This window comes from Rutilus rutilus, assembly GCF_951802725.1.
Source record: "Rutilus rutilus genome assembly, chromosome: 7".
Lineage (NCBI taxonomy): Eukaryota > Metazoa > Chordata > Actinopteri > Cypriniformes > Leuciscidae > Rutilus > Rutilus rutilus.
In genome coordinates, this window is record NC_140221.1 from 28,684,784 (window position 1) to 28,702,266 (window position 17,483).

General features: G+C 37.8%; 2 protein-coding genes across 2 annotated transcripts; one reads left to right on the plus strand and one right to left on the minus strand.

Moving 5' to 3' along the window:
* Positions 1–705: 705 nt before the first annotated feature.
* gas1b (growth arrest-specific 1b) lies at positions 706–3,036 on the plus strand. The gene has a single exon (XM_084413934.1). It carries the CDS (start codon positions 1,310–1,312, stop codon positions 2,105–2,107), a length of 798 nt encoding a protein of 265 aa, XP_084270060.1. The 5' UTR covers positions 706–1,309; the 3' UTR covers positions 2,108–3,036.
* A 4,607-nt stretch (positions 3,037–7,643) lies between these two features.
* On the minus strand, positions 7,644–14,591 carry c9 (complement component 9). The gene is made up of 11 exons (XM_084414710.1): positions 14,363–14,591; positions 14,084–14,192; positions 13,802–13,952; positions 13,543–13,693; positions 12,088–12,226; positions 11,465–11,878; positions 10,964–11,204; positions 9,131–9,265; positions 8,662–8,837; positions 8,343–8,571; positions 7,644–8,240 (listed from the first exon to the last, which is right to left on the minus strand). Exons 1-11 carry the CDS (start codon positions 14,437–14,439, stop codon positions 8,089–8,091), a joined length of 1,974 nt encoding a protein of 657 aa, XP_084270836.1. The 5' UTR covers positions 14,440–14,591; the 3' UTR covers positions 7,644–8,088.
* Between the last annotated feature and the right edge of the window lie 2,892 nt (positions 14,592–17,483).

Consider the following 17,483-nt stretch of genomic DNA (forward strand, 5'->3'; position numbering starts at 1 on the left):
CACCTTGAACTGTCTACAAGTGTTTGTAATGGTAATTCTCCTTATAGCAAAATAAACAACTGTCAGCAAAATGCTGCCTGTTAAATTCATTATGGATTGTGTATAAACATATGAGACTTGAAGAGTCATAAACCAATGTAAAATTAAACCATCTGCAAACCTGTCTACAAAGTCTCTGTTATTTCCTTTAGAATCTTTGGTTTGATGTGTTCTTAAATAATGGACATTCAAAACAAACTTGACCTGATCATTTTACCTGGAAAATGTCAATTTCCTTCTTTGTGAGAAATGAAAGTAATGGATCAAGATATTTCCCAGAGAAACCAAAGTATTATAAGGTTATTCTATTTGAAATCAAACAAAATAACATATTGGCTGTATTTTATTTAATGGTATTAAATGATAAATGGTGTTTTGTAGTATTAACCTTATATTCAAAAGTGGTCCCTTTCCTTTTTTTCTCTAGAGTATAGGTTAATATGCTACTTTATGGATAGGACTATATATATATTAAAACACTTCTTAAGACATGCTGAGGTCTGTCGAGCTAAATAAGTGGCTACAAGTTAAAATAATAATTGCACAATTAGAACTGAAAGTGCTGTTTGGGTGCTGAGGGTTGGGCAGAAGCATCGGATGAGATGTGCAATGCACATTGACAGCCAAAATATTGTAGCACTGTGTCAGGGACTGATGCTTTATCAAGTCAAATTACGACCCGCACCCTCTCCACATTCTCGACCTTCATCAAGTTCTGACCTCCACCCTCAAATGACGTCAGAAATCACAACAACTGATCGGACCAATAGTGTGCTGCAAGCATTGGCTACGTCTGGGTCTGGGTAACTGAACAGATACTTCCAAGACTTCTCATAGAGAGTTGAACTTTTTCCAGATTTGTTATTTGAACAAGGTGCAGTGTGAGATCGCTTTTGGGATGTTTCGATGTAATTTATAAAGCGTTGATTTATCGCTGGATTACTGCAATCAAGAGCAGCGAGAAAACGAGTCGACGCGCATCAAAATGTTGCTGCGCGTTTTGCTCTCGCGGCAGTGAGCAAACGTGATTCGTTCCAACCATTTGGAGTTGTGTCCACGGATACATTTCGATGCATGTTTCTGTGGATAGTGAAGGAACAAATATGAGCACACTTAACTAAAGTGGTCAACAAAACGCGGCTTGACGACGGCGGGCATGGAACAAGGCGAGTTGTTCGTCTCAATCTCTGGTAAGAACAGAGAAACAGTATGGATTATGGACCAACAAATGGAAACCCCTGACCCAATAAGTTAACTTTTAAGCTGTTGCATGTGGGCACATCAAGGAATGGCACAGTCTGACAACCATGCAGTCACTCTACGGCTGCAGATATTGATTTTGTCCATCGGCTGTGCGTTGATATGTTTTAGTCGTTTATCCACCGCCTCACCGGCACACAACCAGCGTTTGATATGCTGGCAGGCCATCATGAAGTGCCAAGGAGAACCGGAGTGCCACTACGCGTATACTCAGTATCTACACGCGTGCGGTCCGGTGATAAACGGGAATAGGAAGAAATGTCCTAGCCACTGCATTTCTTCCATCATTCAGCTCAACCTGACTGTGAACGGCCCGGCACTGGAGGACTGCGAATGCTCCTCGGACACATTATGCAAGATGACCAAGCGAGCCATCGAGCCCTGTATGCCCAGAACCAGCCACATGGGGTGCACCGAAGCCCGTAAGCAGTGCGAGATGGATCCCGAGTGCAGTACCGCCATGAGGGACTATCTGTATCACTGCAGGAAACTGTTCGGAGGAGAGCGCTGCTCGGACGATTGCCGGCGGGTCATCACGAACATGCGCTCAATTCCTAAAGCCCAGCTTCTGGACACTTGCGTGTGCGACGGCACAGAAAGGGCCATATGCGAGTATGTCAAAGTCAGCATGAAAAGCTTCTGCTTTGCCGACAGATATGGCGGTAGTGGATTTTCAGATACCGAGGACGACTTGGAGGACGACTACGAGACGGATTACGAGGACGAAGAGAGTGATGCCTGGGATTTAAGAGCACAAAAGTTTTCAATTGTGGTGTTTACCATTTTAACACTTTTTATATTAAGATAAGTCATGTTTTTGTAACAGTGTAACAGTTTTCAACCTTTCAGTGTCCGCAGAAGTAAAGCTACATGTTATCAAAACCCTCGCAAAGTCGCTTTTTTTCCGCTCCAGGCCTCGCGCCAGGACACACGAATTGGGGCCCAGCTAACTAAATGAAATCGCATCCCCGGTGGAAATCCAAGGGGGGTTCCCCTCACTGAAACAAGTAGCCTATAACTTATCTCTTTATTGTTGGTTTACATACAAAAACATGACTAGACCAATTGTGTTTTGTTCAAATGTCTTTTGTGCGTTGGCACCCCAAGACATTTGTGTTGCACGAGACGAGTCTCATTTCGAAAACGGTTTTGCCTATACTGGCAGAAAAGTAGACCCTGTGAAAGTAATCGATTCATTCGCACATTGTATTTGACTCTATATTTGCATTTGGTTAGGTGCTTATATTGTACAGGTAGCCTACACGAGAGAATAGACCAGGCAGAAAATGGTGGAAGAATATATTGTAGGCTACAGCACATTGGTCAACTGTTGTTGTTTTTAGTGGTGCTATAATAAAGCTGAGTTGAGTTGAGTCGCAGAGCCAGAATCCCATAGTTAAAGGTTGTTCCAAAACCTAGGTGAGCTACCAACATCTGCACACCATGAAAAGTTGTTTTTGATGTCAAGAAAATATGTTGGAAATATGTGCTCCTATATATTAAGTTATTATGAACTATTGTGGAAACTTATATTCAAAGAGATAAAAAAAAAAATACTGAAAGTTTATTTTTGTATGACATTTTGGTTAGTGTAAATTGTAGACAAACAACTTGATTATTGTAAATGTATATGTTTTTGTATCATATAATTGTGTGAATAATGTTGATAAATAATACCATGTAATACTGTTTATAATGTTCATAAAGATGGGCTCCAAATTATTATAAAACCATTTGACCTTTTTTTTGTGTCTGGTTATTTCACTATACAAACCAAAACAAGTGCTGTATATTTTTGTTAAAACAGCTTAAATAACTGTAAAATAATTGCACATGTATTTAACTTAAATATAGTTTAATAACAGTTCATGTCTGCAACTAGATATTAATGATTGTTTTATTTATCAGTTTTGCAACAGCTCTCTACTGACAGTCTTCATGCCCATCATGCAGATATGGACAAGTAAAGTATGTTTTTACTTTCTACTGTACAGAGCAGATGAAATTTTAACTTACCATTTAGAATATATGCTAGTAAAATGAGCATTAAACATCACATGTCTAGATTTTATTTTTTAGAGATTTGAGCAAGTCTGTGAGCAGATTGATCATAATTAAATTGTACATAATTCATGTTGTAGACTTTTTTATGTACTCTTAAATAAGAATAGTGCAAAGCTTGTCATAAAACGCTTGCTTTTTCAATTAAGGCAATATTGTTCTTAGGCTGTCATCAAGCTTAAATTTCCACCTGATACCCACTCCAGTGTATAATTGTTACCAAAGTAATCTGTTAGTAAAACATTTTGGCTCTGTCTATTCTTGCACTTGACCTTGTAAACATAAATGTTTACAGAGGGAGTTAGTCTAAGTTCCCAGAGACTCTCAACATCTGAGGAAACAAATTAGGTTGTCTTTAAACGGGATCAGAGTTGAACATGAACCAAGGAAGGCCTCGACTGGCTTATTTGTTCAAAGCTTGAGTGTTTATTTAAAGTCTTCACTCAGGCTGACAAGTAAAAAAGCGGTGTTCGAGTGAATGAAGCTTCAAGTAGCCATCACAAACGCACTCAGTCTGCTACTGTGTGTGTGTTTAAGTGGGCTTGTCATTGCTTAAAAGAGTTTGCTTCTCAGTGTGAGTAGCACTTATAGTACAAATCCCCCCTTGGATTCCAAATGCCTTTTTGTTCTGTGAAGTATAATATAACAGTACAGCTTGATATTGTTAGCATTCCAAATACAAAAGAGCAGAAATGTATTATCCCATAATATATAATAGAATTTGCCCTTCCCCAACACTTAAAATATCAGACTCTCACAGAAATGAATCATTGGGAAAATGGTGAATGTTTATGCTTATGTTATAAGACTTCTAGAGATCCAAGATGGTATAGTGACGCTTCATTTCAAGGCAGATGTGGGACAAGGCTCCTCAGAATTAATGAGTGAAGGAGAAGTCGAGTGGCACTTCTGTCATGCTAATACTAAACACACAATAGAGGCAGCACACAATGACCAGGCACTTCATTCTGTCTTCTAGCTGACACCTCTAGAAAGAGCAGATTGAACATTCTTGAGAGAGCAGAAGGAGGAGATAGTACAATGTAAATTATGTTAATCTGGCTTAAATGAAGAAGTGGAGGTTACTTTTTTAAAAACTGTGTCCCAAATGATACACTATGCACACTCAACCCTGTTTATGAATGTTACGGTTATTTTGTCATTGATTCAACATCAGTGTCTTGCTCCTCCTGCTACGCAATGTAATTAAAGCTGCAACAGCTGAGTAGCCTACATGAAGTGTCCAACATTCCACACTTCGTTTTTTCAGTTAATTGAGTGTAGGCTATCATCTGGGTATTTAAAGTGCACTTTTTTCTGTTTGGAATTTTCAGTGTGAATGCACAACTCACACTATTTATACTAATGGCATAGAATAGTGCACAAGTATGCAAATTCGGACACACCTTATATTATTTAATAGTTTTCTACACTTTATTTGCAAATAAAAATGTTAGCAATCCATTGTAGCCTACTAGAAAAAGTTAAATTGTAAATATATTATTTTGGGGAGAGAAAATATTTTGCATAAATAAACAGTATTTTTGCTAAGAAATTTAATATTTTTGTTTAGAAAAAAAATTGGGATTTCATATTTTTGTGATGTAAAACCTTGTCAGAAAAAAAGTCGAAATAGCCTATTTTGAGAATAAAGTCAAAATTACGAGAATACAGTCTTCCGTATAAGTTCTTATTTATTTATTTATTTTTGTCAAGAAATGCGCTCGTGAAGTACTGCTTCTGCCATATATCTAAATATAATAGCAGCCTTTTACTTTTATCTGGGCTTCTAACAAAAGGAAATTCTACAGGTGCTAATCTAACAACATGGCATTAGCAGTTGTTTTAGGACGCCTAGACGAGCACGAAGACTCCGCCGGAGTAGGTAGCCTACCACAATCCTGGTCCAAACTTTATGTGGCACGTTTGACTCGAAGCCTATCTACGTGTCTTCGTGCTCGTCAATAGGCAACACCATCTGGGTCGAGAACAACAGTAACCGTACTGTCTCCCTCTTCACCGTAAATCCTTTCTGGATACATTTTAAGTAGTGCATCATTCTGTATCCAATCATTTGGCCGGATCCCGCGATTTCCTCATAAAGCTGGATAACTCCCTCCAGTCTGAAAAGTGTTTTCGCCACGCCAGTAAAGTCTATCCCGGCGCAGTATATTTTGTAACGTCCTAAAACAAATGGTAATGCCATTGTTAGATTAGCACCTGTAGAATTTCCTTTTGTTGAAAGCCCAGATAAAAGTAAAAAGCTACTATTTTGTTTAGATCCATGTCCGAGGCAGTTCAACTTCACGAGCGCATTTCTTTACAAAAAAAATAAATAAATAAATAAAAACCTTCTACGGAAGACTGTATTTTGATTTTATACTCTATTGTCTGAACATTTTTTAATCTCGAAATATTTTGACTTTAATCTCGAAATGCTACGAAATTTTCAATTAATAGCCTGTAATATTTTAAAATATTTTAGAAAGGCTGAAAATGTAATTTCCCCTTTAAGTGTTGTTATTTTCTCTCTCTCTCTCTCTCTCTCTCTCTCTCTCTCTCTCTCTCTCTCTCTCTCTCTCTCTCTCTCTCTCTCTCTCTCTCTCTCTCTCTCTCTTTACCAGATATTTAGCAATTCTTTTCTTCAGGTTTCATGTTGAAAGTATTTCAAAACACTGACTAACTAAACTTTTCTGCTTGTTGTTTTCTCTCAGTTAGAAGTAACAAGTTGAGGTGAACTGACTATTCATCCTCGCCAGGTGAAGGGCCCCACTGGGACTTAGTAAATGGGGAGCCGTTTCTCAGATCAGACATGCGGCGTTGAACCTGTCACATTCAGTTTTTCTTGAGAACAGTCCACTTTTAAAACTGACAACACTGCATAATCCAGTTGTGTCCACTGATTTGAGTGTAAGAGAAGTGAAAGAAAATGTTACCAATTTCGTTCAAATTCTTAAAAGGTCTTGTGTTGTGTGAATAGCTGGAATTTGCTTTGATGTCAGATTCAGCATGCAATAAAAATTCACAACTTTCCTTTCAACTGAAACCAGTTAATCTATATCATGATTTTACATAAGCAATTAGACAAGGAGCAGTTTCTCTTTGTGGAAACTTTTCCCATAGCACATTTTATCTGTTGACTGGGGCATATACCAAACATGAAAAAAAAAGAAAGAAAAAAATGGAACGGGGAATGCGGGAGAGGGGTGAGGTTCAGTTGTCAGTGGATGGGAAGAGGGGGTTGGTTTTTTAAGGGGTTCTTAAAAGAAGGAATTTGGGGGAAGGGCAGGCAGTAAAGGACCTTTTTCTGAATGACCCTACATGGACAAACTGAGGACCCCCTCCACGCATCAGCATACTTTAGTCTGCAATAGTGAGCTGGACTGCATGAGCGCATATTACTTGATTGCATTTCTACGTCCAGTTTTTCTTCCATCAAGCGGACGAAGAGCAGTGAAAAGAGTGAGAGAAGAGAAACAAAACTGTGCTGACATGGGGCATAACTTAATTTTCACGCTGCTGAGACAGATGGGAAAGGTAATGTGGCGTGACACGGCTCTTAGAAACTTCAATGGATGCCATGACCTCATGGAAGTCAGAATCGGACTGCACTGGGACGTTTCATTTTTTTTTTCTTTGGGGGTGGAGCAGGAGGTGCACCTTTCAGTTCATTGCTTTGAGATAGGCCTTATTTTCTAAGAAAAAATGGCTCGATATTATTCATTGTGTTAGAATACTTAAAAAATAAATGTCTTGGAATTTTACTATTGCTTTATTTCTTTGTAATTGCCCCTGTGTGCACTCATTTTTTGGTTTGTTCTTGGTTTGGAGTGTTGTTTTTAGATGGGGTCTCAGTCCAAAGCCATTGCTGCCACAAGTTAACTCTTGAAGGGTATTGAAGCTGAAAGGAGCTTCTCAGAGGCTCAATAGAGAGTTAAGAGTGCTACTCTATTAACCTGACCTCTAGAGGCCCAAGAAGAGTGAAAAGTGAGCCATCTACCTCAACATCACATCTATTCCTCATACATTCATTCCTTCTTTCTGTGGCCCAAAACACTAGTTCTTGTAAAAAATGCTATATGTCAGCATAATCATGCTGGATCAGAAACAAAAATAGATCAAAAACATGTTTTAGTTTGATTGTATATATAAACTATATATTAAAATAAAACATATTTTTGATCTATTTTTGTTTCTGTTTCAGCATGATGCTGATATGAGCATTAAACTAAAATATAATGTAGGCAAATCATTCAAAAATAACAAAATAAATAGAAAATGGGGATGGTAATTCATAAAAATGTTTATTAGCGGATTCTAGTCAAATCCTTAAATTATTTAATGTCTGGTTGGCAACAAGGTGATCTAGGGTGCATAAGTCTTGTCCACGGAATTTTTTTTTGAATTTTAGATTTTCTTTTTCTAAACCTTACTGGTATTTTTTAACTACATTGGTAAATTATTTTCAGATGTACCATGGGATCAATTTGTGATGCCATTACCTCCGTGATGATAGGACAGTGATGGGTGATGGGGAAAAACTTGCTGTTCATGTAATCATGCAACGCAAACTATTTGGGATGCACTACCTATTTTGACCACAAGCCGGCAGTGTTGTCAATGCCATAAAACGCTCTTCATAATATCTAAAAGTACATGTAATCGAACCAGTTTATTTTCTTATTTTGTACACAGCATTTTTAATATTCCGTGATTATTTGTGACTTTTTAACAGTAGTCTTCACTGGTTGTATCTCCTCTGCAGATTCCGGTTGGTACACCTCGAGTATTGCAGGTCCGGGTCCGTTTGCGACGCCCTCCGGAACAGCTGGACCAGGAAGTCCAGCAGCCCCAGTTCCCCAGGTGTTCAAAAGACTTTCCTAGAAATGAGTGAACAGAGACAGACGGAACGCTCAACTCAAAGGAACAGAAATTAAGTGTATGGAAGTTTTACAGTCCGTTGCACGCAGAGAAACACGCACCTTTCACCATTTCCATGTCAACGATCTGACACGCGACACCTTCAGTCCCTGGTGAGCACATGCATTTACACTCCCCGTCTATCTGGATCACAGTGCCACCATTCTGGCACGGCTGGCACTTACACACGCTGTACTCGGCCACGTAATCATCGAGGGCTCTTCTGAGATTGTCCCGCCTCGGCTGAGCATCAGGAAAGTCCAAAGGGATTGCGTTGTAGATGGGTTCAGGCTGCCGGAACAATGAAAACAAATTGTGATCCAATTACAGTAGTTACCACGCATGCACTGGCAATTGTAAAGTGAAGGTGAAGTGTCTCACGTCACTGTGAATGAGAGCAGGTAGAGCAGAGACGGTCTTTGCCCATTCCACATATTGACTATAGTCTAGAATGCCATCTTTAGTGAGTTGAGACTTCATGGCTACTGCTGAGGCTGGACTGCCCCCTCTCACTACGATCAGCACCTTATCAATAACCCCCCTCTTGTCCTTGTCATCTGGTGAACATGGTTGTAAGCAAGTTATATTTTTATCAGAAGGCATACTGTTGAATTTAAAGGGAAAGTTCACCCATAAATGAAAATTATGTCATCATTTATTCACCCTCATGTCCTGTCCTCCATGTAACAAAAGAAGATATTTTGAAGAGCTGTTTTTGGTTGTACAAAACAACTCTCGACCCAACTGACTTTTATTGTATGGACAAAATATCTTCTTTTTTGTGTTCATTTTGAGTGAACTATTCCTTTAATATCTTACTATGAAAACGAACGTATACACACATACACACCTGTGGGTTTGTCTGTTAGAGTATCACACTTGTTTACTGGTTTAATTTGTCCTCCTCCCTCTCCTAATTGGGAAAGCTGAAAGTTGGCTCTAATTCCAACCTCGAAACAGTCCTTGACCATGGATTCAGTGACCTCTGTAGTTAGATATAGTTGAACCATCAAATAAAGTCAAGTCATCATAATCCTTTAATGGGGCTTTCAGCCTGAAAAAGTATCCTTCCCATTAACGCATAACGAGTGTCATTTAAATGTCATCTACAGTAGGGTTGCGCGATATGCTCCATTTTCATATCGTCCTATCGTCAGCCTGTGAGATCGGCGATACACGATATTATCGTGAGGGGGGCGGGGCTTACTTATTTGATTATTAACTTGCTTATTTACTCATCAATTTGCTTGTTTTATTACTTCGTTTTAAATGAGAATCTTTTTCTATTTTGCTAGCAAAGGTGGAGTGTTTATTAATAGGCTAAATCAGGTTGTTTCCTGGTATTAGTGAGGTAAAAAAAAAGATCCTAATCATTCTTGTATCTGACCATTCTTGTATATTTCAACATGTCAGCGGGAAATTTACGGACACACATGATCCCCTCATGCCGTTACCTCTGTAGGCTGCTTCTGCACGAGATCATGAGAACACGTTTTAATTTATTGGGTCAAGAAAGAGTCGGAGTCTGCGATATGTCCTCCTACCAGTGCTCTCTCTGTCTGGATGCACTTCACTTATGCGCACCGCACTTCAATAAACCGAAATAACGCGGGTTTTAAATGCCGGGAGAAATCAGAGGCAAAAATCTAAAAGTCGATCGGTACTTACTTATGACTTGACTCTGATAAAGGAAAATGGGTTAATCCGTTTACATGACCACATGCATTGTCAGTTTATTCAGCATAATCGAGTTAATAACGTGCATGTAAACGCGCTCATTCCCTGAAAACGAAAGCAGAAACGGACTGCGCTTTCACTGCATTAACTGCGCGTTCTCTCAGAGACGACGGTGGATATAACGGTAGGCTACAGCATCTTAATTTACTGGCTTAATATTTCTCTTGTGGACTTACATTATTGACAGTGAAAAAAATAGAAGAATATTTCTTGTTAAACAAGTTTGAAGTTGCTTGTGATTTTCACAGGCAGAGTTTCACAGATGCTTCGTGTAGCCTAGGCTACTAAAGACTTTATTAGGCCTAGGCGGCCTATATAATTTTATTGATATTATTATTATAATTAATATTTTGTAATTGTACTGTTTTTAGTGTTTTTACTGTCATTAAATATTTTGTTAATGTGCTATGGAAACAAAATACTGACGAACAACGATGCCGCGTCTTCATCTTGGCTCTGTATAAGAATGATGCGTCTGTTAAAACAAGCACTCTTGGCAATTTGTGAATGGATCACCTTGCAATTCAATTTCGTTGTGGGATGTAATTTTTTTCTGTTTTAAAAATATTTTCTTTGAGGAGTCCTCATACGCGCGCGTCGGTGACGTTGCATGTGTGGTTATGTGATGTCGCAAGTGTGGTTATGTGGTGAGATGTCGTTATGAATTTAGGCAAGGCAAATAATTGTAACTATACTAGCTTCATAATAATAATAATGATTTAATACATTAATAGGAAAACGAGCCAATTATCGTATTGATATCGTCAAAGGCATCTGCCATCGGCGATATCTCTGTCTATCGTCGATACACGATACTATCGTCTATCGGCACAACCCTAATCTACAGTATCTTTGAATATCTTTTGGAATTGCAATAACATGTTGTGATGTTGCCCCAAGGTCTCCAGGCTTTACAAAAAACTTTGAAATGTGATTTTAAACTCACCTTTTAGTTTGAGGATATCCTCATTCATTATGTAAACAAGCTCATATTCTCCACCGGACTTTCCGTTCTTGGTGAAGTGTGTTCCATAGTCCTCCAAGAAGGCAAAATACTGTCCCTTCTCATATGTAAGTGGCAGGGCATCCACATCATCCAAGAACGTTGAGGATACCTCCAGCCCTCGCTGTCTCATCCTGTAGGTGGCCAGCTCCACTCTGCCTTTCACTCTCATGAAGGTCTTTCTCTGAAAGAGAACACGTGCTAGTAGTAGAAGCAACACAGATGTTGCAGATTTGAGAAGGTAGTCTTTATTATTAATTTTCATACTCTACATAAACAAACAATGTCTATTTTTTGTTTTTGTTCAGTTTTGAATTTCAGTCTGTTCCATGAACATGGTGGTTTATGAGCCTGAAGATGTGAATTACAATAAATAAAGTTCAAATGGGTAAGAAATAGTTGCTCAAGAAAGCAATAAAACGAATAAACCTGAATCTCACTCACCTTGGTTGTTGTGATTTCTGAAAGCTGTTTGATGATATTTTTTTTTTCTTGCTTAGTGTCAATTCCTACTGAACTGCCAGGACCAGCATTTTGGCCCCCACCAGGCATGGTAGCATCACCGCCATCACCAGGACTTTCGGCTTCACCGCCATCACCAGGACCTTCAGCATCACCGCCCACACCAGGACCATCCTCACTGGGACTAGCAGCTTCACCAGCCTCACCAGCCTCACCAGTGCTGGCAACATCTCCACCCTCACCAGCACTGCCAGCATCACTACTGGAGGCCTCAGTAGGTGAAAACTTAAAGCTTAAGCCCACTTCAACAGAACTGGATGATTCTCTAGTTATCTCTTTTATTAACGAGTGAATGTCCTCGTACATCTCTTTGGAGCTGCTCTCTTCCACTTTTGTCTGAAGATAAAGAGACATGGGTCAAGACTAAAAATAGTATTTTTTAGACGTGTGTCTGTCAGAAGTTTAGTGCTTTTACTTGTCGGTTTGTTTGTCTTGGAAGTCATTTTTAGGAGAGTTTTTTTCTTTCAGTTTTGCTCTCAATAAATACTCAAAACCTTTGTAAAACAACAGTTGACATCATGCATACAGTAAACTGAGAGACCCACCTGATAGTTGAGAACTCCAACATTCCAGGGTAGTCTCATATATTCCAATGTAGATGGATCTCTGATCCGGTTACATTGGCCATTGTATAATCTGTTATTAAAGGGATTCATTCGAGGTCCAGATCCCAGAATATTTATTCTGTTGAGAGAAGAATTAAACATCTTTAGAATATGTACAGTAGTTGTGTATTATAAAGCGTAGTAATAATTGCAATATTTGTGTTGTCGGTTATTTTATTCTATTTTATAATCATAATTTGATTTTTTAATAATTGCCTACAGAATGACAGGGCTGACATTAGTTAATGCAAAACCCATGAAATAGCACAATGTACTTTAACAGCATATATTAATCTTGGTAATGTTAATTACATAAACTACCACTCAAAAGTTTGAGGTAGTTATGTTGTAAAATATTTAAAATAATTGTTTCCTATCGGAAAATATTTTAAACTCTCAAAGTAGTTTTAGCATAATGAATATGACAATGTTCAACTGTGTATCAATACAGATGTCCCGATTCGATTCGATTCTGATTTGCAAGATCTCAATTCGATTAGATTCTTGATTTTCGATTCGATTCAGTGAATCATTTTCACTGGCCCCACCACCACAAAAAAGTTATAAATAAATAATATAGATTTAGTTGTTTTTGACCCATGTATCATTGTATTGTAATTAAAAAGGTGAAATTTCACAATTCTCGATTCCAATTTTGATACCACTGCTAAAACTACTAATATAAATTTCGAACATTATTAAATACAAGCTAACAGTCATTAATCAAAAAAGAACAAATAATCAAACAAGCAATTGCACAAATAAATAAATAAATAAATACAATAGAACTAAGATTCAAATGAAATAATCAGTGCTTTTCACTCTTTTCCGGTAGGTCTAACAGTAGCCTAGTTTATTATGCTGCTGTCATTTTAAGACTAATGCACGGATACAAAATACTGTTGTCTTTCTCAACTGTTTATGTTTACTTAAGACATAACTGACTATGCTTACTAATGCCGAGTTCACACTGAACGATTTTAGGCCCGATTTTCGTTCGCCGACAGGTTTTGTGAGATTGCCGACAAATGCCCGAAATCATAGGCAAACCGGTGCTCGTTCACGTGAGTGACAATCACGCAGTGTGAATGATCAAAGACACGATCTGAGAGAATCGCCGAGATATTTCATCATTCTAATGTGCTGAGTTGGTGCTCAAGAAACATTTTGTATTATTCTTTTTTTTTTAGGATACTTTGATGAAAATGATAAAGTACAGCACTTATTTGAAATAGAAATCTTTTGTAACATTACAAATGTCTTTCCGGTCATTTTGATCAATGTAATGCATTATTGCTGAATAAAAGTATTAATTTCTTTTAAAATAAAATGTGACTGACTTTTGAATAGGTGTGTACATTATCAACATTTGTGTAAGTTACAACAGGCTCTGACCCGTATCCAGCTTGGATGGCTATGTCAGACTCAAATACAGCTGTCCTGCCGCAAGGTGTCCTGATGACGTCACACTCGTCTTCATCAGACGTATCTGTCTCTCCACAGTCGTTATCCCCATTACACTTGAGATTTTTGTTTATACATATCCCTGAGGGTAAAGTAATATACTTAATGCTGAATATTGCTTAGCAATTTACCCTACAGCTAACCACCTACCGCCCAAAAAACAAAATACCGAAAAAAAAAAAAAACTGACCTGAAGCGCACTGCCATTGAGAGCTTTTGCAGACGGGTGGAGGGTCCACCTGACATTTGGTAGAAGGTTTACAGGGTCTCCGCTCTCCAATTGGGTATATGCACCTAGAGCCTTTAAACTGCCCAAAGACCTCAATGCTCCTAGAGCGATGCTGTGTTACACAAGCACATGTGAAGGCTACACATTTCTTCAAAACATTGTTAATTCAGAATGATTTCAGATGACAATTTGAACAACATTATTTATAGAGAAAGTGACAGAGAAGAAGAGATACTCCCGCACCGTGGTATTAGTGCACGGGTCACAGGATGTCCACAGGGACCAGGCACTCATTTTGCAGTCGATTGATGCAGGATCATTAATTTCCCGCACCTCCCGTCTGGGCCCCCGCCTTTGAGAAAGACAAATAATCATCACTGTTATAATAATAACTTACAATTCCAACTCCATTCTAGCGCATAACTTTGGTTTTACACAAAAAAATAAACAGAAAGGTACAAACTTTTCCACATCTAACAGTGTAGCATCCACTCCAATTTTGATGAAATTGTGCATACTTACATGTGGTCCGTTATGCTCTTTCCATTAGCCTGATAAAAAAGGCATATCGTTACACATAAAGCAGCTAAAGCCTTCATGGTGAAGCTTTGGACAGTCCTTTGATTGTGTGTTGAAATGTGTACACTTGTATTTAAGCATGGATTTAATGTTAATAATTAAGCTTTTTAGAGTTGAAGAGGTTTGGAAATGTGTGTCACTGTGCTTTCCCAGATATCTTAAATCATGTGACGCCACAGCATTTACCGCAACTGTCTAATGTTAAACTATCCGACTAATGTATTTCAAGCTGTTTTTGCCTTCTTTTACCTGAATTTTTGTATGTCACAGAATCTATATTTTCGTATAGAATATTTCTTCTTTTAAATGCTTTAGCATTCTATATAATATTAAACAACAGTAAGAGTATTTTTATACAGATGAGGAGTGTGCAAATACATTTCCAAATAAAATATTTTAATGTTACCCAGTCTTTGAGAACATTCTATTTCATTTTTTTCTTTTATATATTTCATATTGTATTTATTTTAGAAAATACAACAAATTCTATAAAACAAAACCAGTTAAGTGATTCCTGTTTTCTCACTTTAGTTAAACTAAGTTTTTCTTTTAGTTAGTTCGTTTAGTTAAACTAAGTTTTTCTGACCACGAGAGCCTTGATTTCACAAACATGTTGAAATCTCAAACAAATTCTATTGACATATCAGAAGTCCAGAGGTTTTTACTGATTACATGCTTTAGAGAATGGTGTTTGTTTCTGTGGTTGTTTTAAAAAAAAAAATCTTAAAGGGATAGTTCACCCAAAAATGAAAATTAGCCCATGATTTACTCACCCTCAAGTCATCCTAGGTGTATATTAACATCCGTACATCCTACGGAGTTATATTAAAAAATGTCCTGGCTCTTAAGCTCTCCAAGCTTTATAATAGCAGTGAAGTCCATAAATGTGCATCTATCCATCATAAAAAGTGCTACACACGGCTCCGGGGGGGTTAATAAAGACCTTCGGAAGCGAAGCAATGTGTTTGTGTGAGAAAAATATCCATATTTAAAACTTTATAAAGTAAAATAACTAACTTCCGGCCAAACAAACATACGGATTTGACTAAAGTCCAAGCACAATTTATGCGAGTAATGCGACGTACTGCTGATATTTACGCTACGCCTTGACGCACTACGCTACTTCTGACGTCGTAAGTTGCGCTTTAGGCGTAAGTAGACTGCGTATGGCCGTTTGGCTGGAAGAATTTTACTTTGTAACGTGTTAAATATGAATATTTTTCATCGCTTTGCTTCAGAAGGCCTTTATTCACCCCCCGGAGCCGTGTGGAGCATTTTTTTGATGGATAGATTCACTATTCAAAACAGAAATAGCCATTCACTGCCATTATAAAGCTTGGAAGAGCCAGGACATTTTTTAATATAGCTCAGATTGTATTTGTCTGAAAGAAGAATGTCATATACACCTAAGATGACTTGAAGGTGAGTAAATCATGGGGTTATTTAAATTTTTGGGTGAACTATCCCTTTAATGCACAATCCCATAAGGATCTGCGTGTGATGAGATCAATTATTATTACTTGTATTTGAATTCTTTCATAATAATAATAATAAGTTACATTTATATAGTGCTTTTCTAGGCACTCAAAGCGCTTTACATGGAAGGGGGAATCTATATGTCTATTCATATAAATTAATTGATGGTGCACGGTCATGGTGTATAATAAACACGTGTATTTTTTTATAAGTGTATACTCCTATTTTTTAAAGTGACCTATCAGCAACCTGCTCTTCATCTGTGCTAAGTCAGCTGCCTTCTCCACTCATCAAATTCAACCATGTCACAAAACAATACAGCTCCGATGGTGTCTTTGTGCAGGGTCAAAGAGGAACTTTGGCCAGTCAAAGTGAACATAGATCCTGTCCTGCACCACAGCTATGTGCTGAGAACACCACTTTTTAATGTTTCAGACGCTTCCCCTCGGCTCACTCAGGAAGGTGGATCGGACATGAACTGCACTCCTCTCCTCGTTTCCTGTTTTTGGGGCACTATTACTGGAAGATTAGTCCAATTGCAATTCAAAAACTTCAGACTTCACTCAGTTCTTCTGCACATCTAGGAGATGATCTCTAGAATGGAATGGCTAATGGAACATCTAGAAGTTCGCAACCTTAAAAACTACACTAAAACAAACATAAATAAATACATTATTATTATTATAATCATTTAAAATGATCAGAATTATCATTTTGGTTTAAGACTTCATATGCAAATAGCTTGTAGGAAAGCATGGCACTTAATTCTGAGGCAAACTTTACATTCAGACAGCTGTCATAATTTAGTGAATAGATTTTGGTAATTTCTCAGTTCTTATCCCTACACAATGCAAAAACTAAAATCTGTATGGAAAAGCAGCCTTCTGTTCTTCCATGCAGGAAGCTGAGTAAGTGAAGTCTTTGACACATACCATAAACTAACTCTTGTGTACAACTCTTACAACTGATATTGCCAGCCAAATAAGTTTTATAGAAAACAAAGAACATCTCAAATGACAAATCAAACATGCCAATGATTCCTGAATGATGACATCAGTCACACCGATGCTCAAATGTGTGAGTGATATGCCCTAAATAATCATTATTCCCATTTAAAAGATTCACATATCAGTAATAAAACAGAAAAATAAATGCCTTGGTTGTTAATATATGGCACATTGAGCTGAAAGTCCATCGATTGTCCATCAAGTCCATCATCAGTCCATCAGTGTTGCTGATAACTGATAGCCATTTCATTTGTGTAGTTTTGTAGTCTACACAATTCCTTAAAAAAAAAAAAGAGACTGCATTGACCTTTGTTAGTTTTCTCATCTCTTTTAAACCCTTTCTCCGTTTGGCAAGCTCTTATACTGTATGTCAGCAGTGTCCGTAGAGGAAGGGTAGTGAGGAAGGAAGGATGAACGAACAGAGAGCTTCATTTTTTTTACTGGCTTTCATAATGTTCCATGGTTCAATGCAAAGGAAATCTGCACAATTCTATGAAGGCTAAATGCAGGCCTATATAAACTGTCATTTTAATAAATCTTTCAGGAGAGATTACCTCATTAATTTAAAAAGAGTGTTAAAT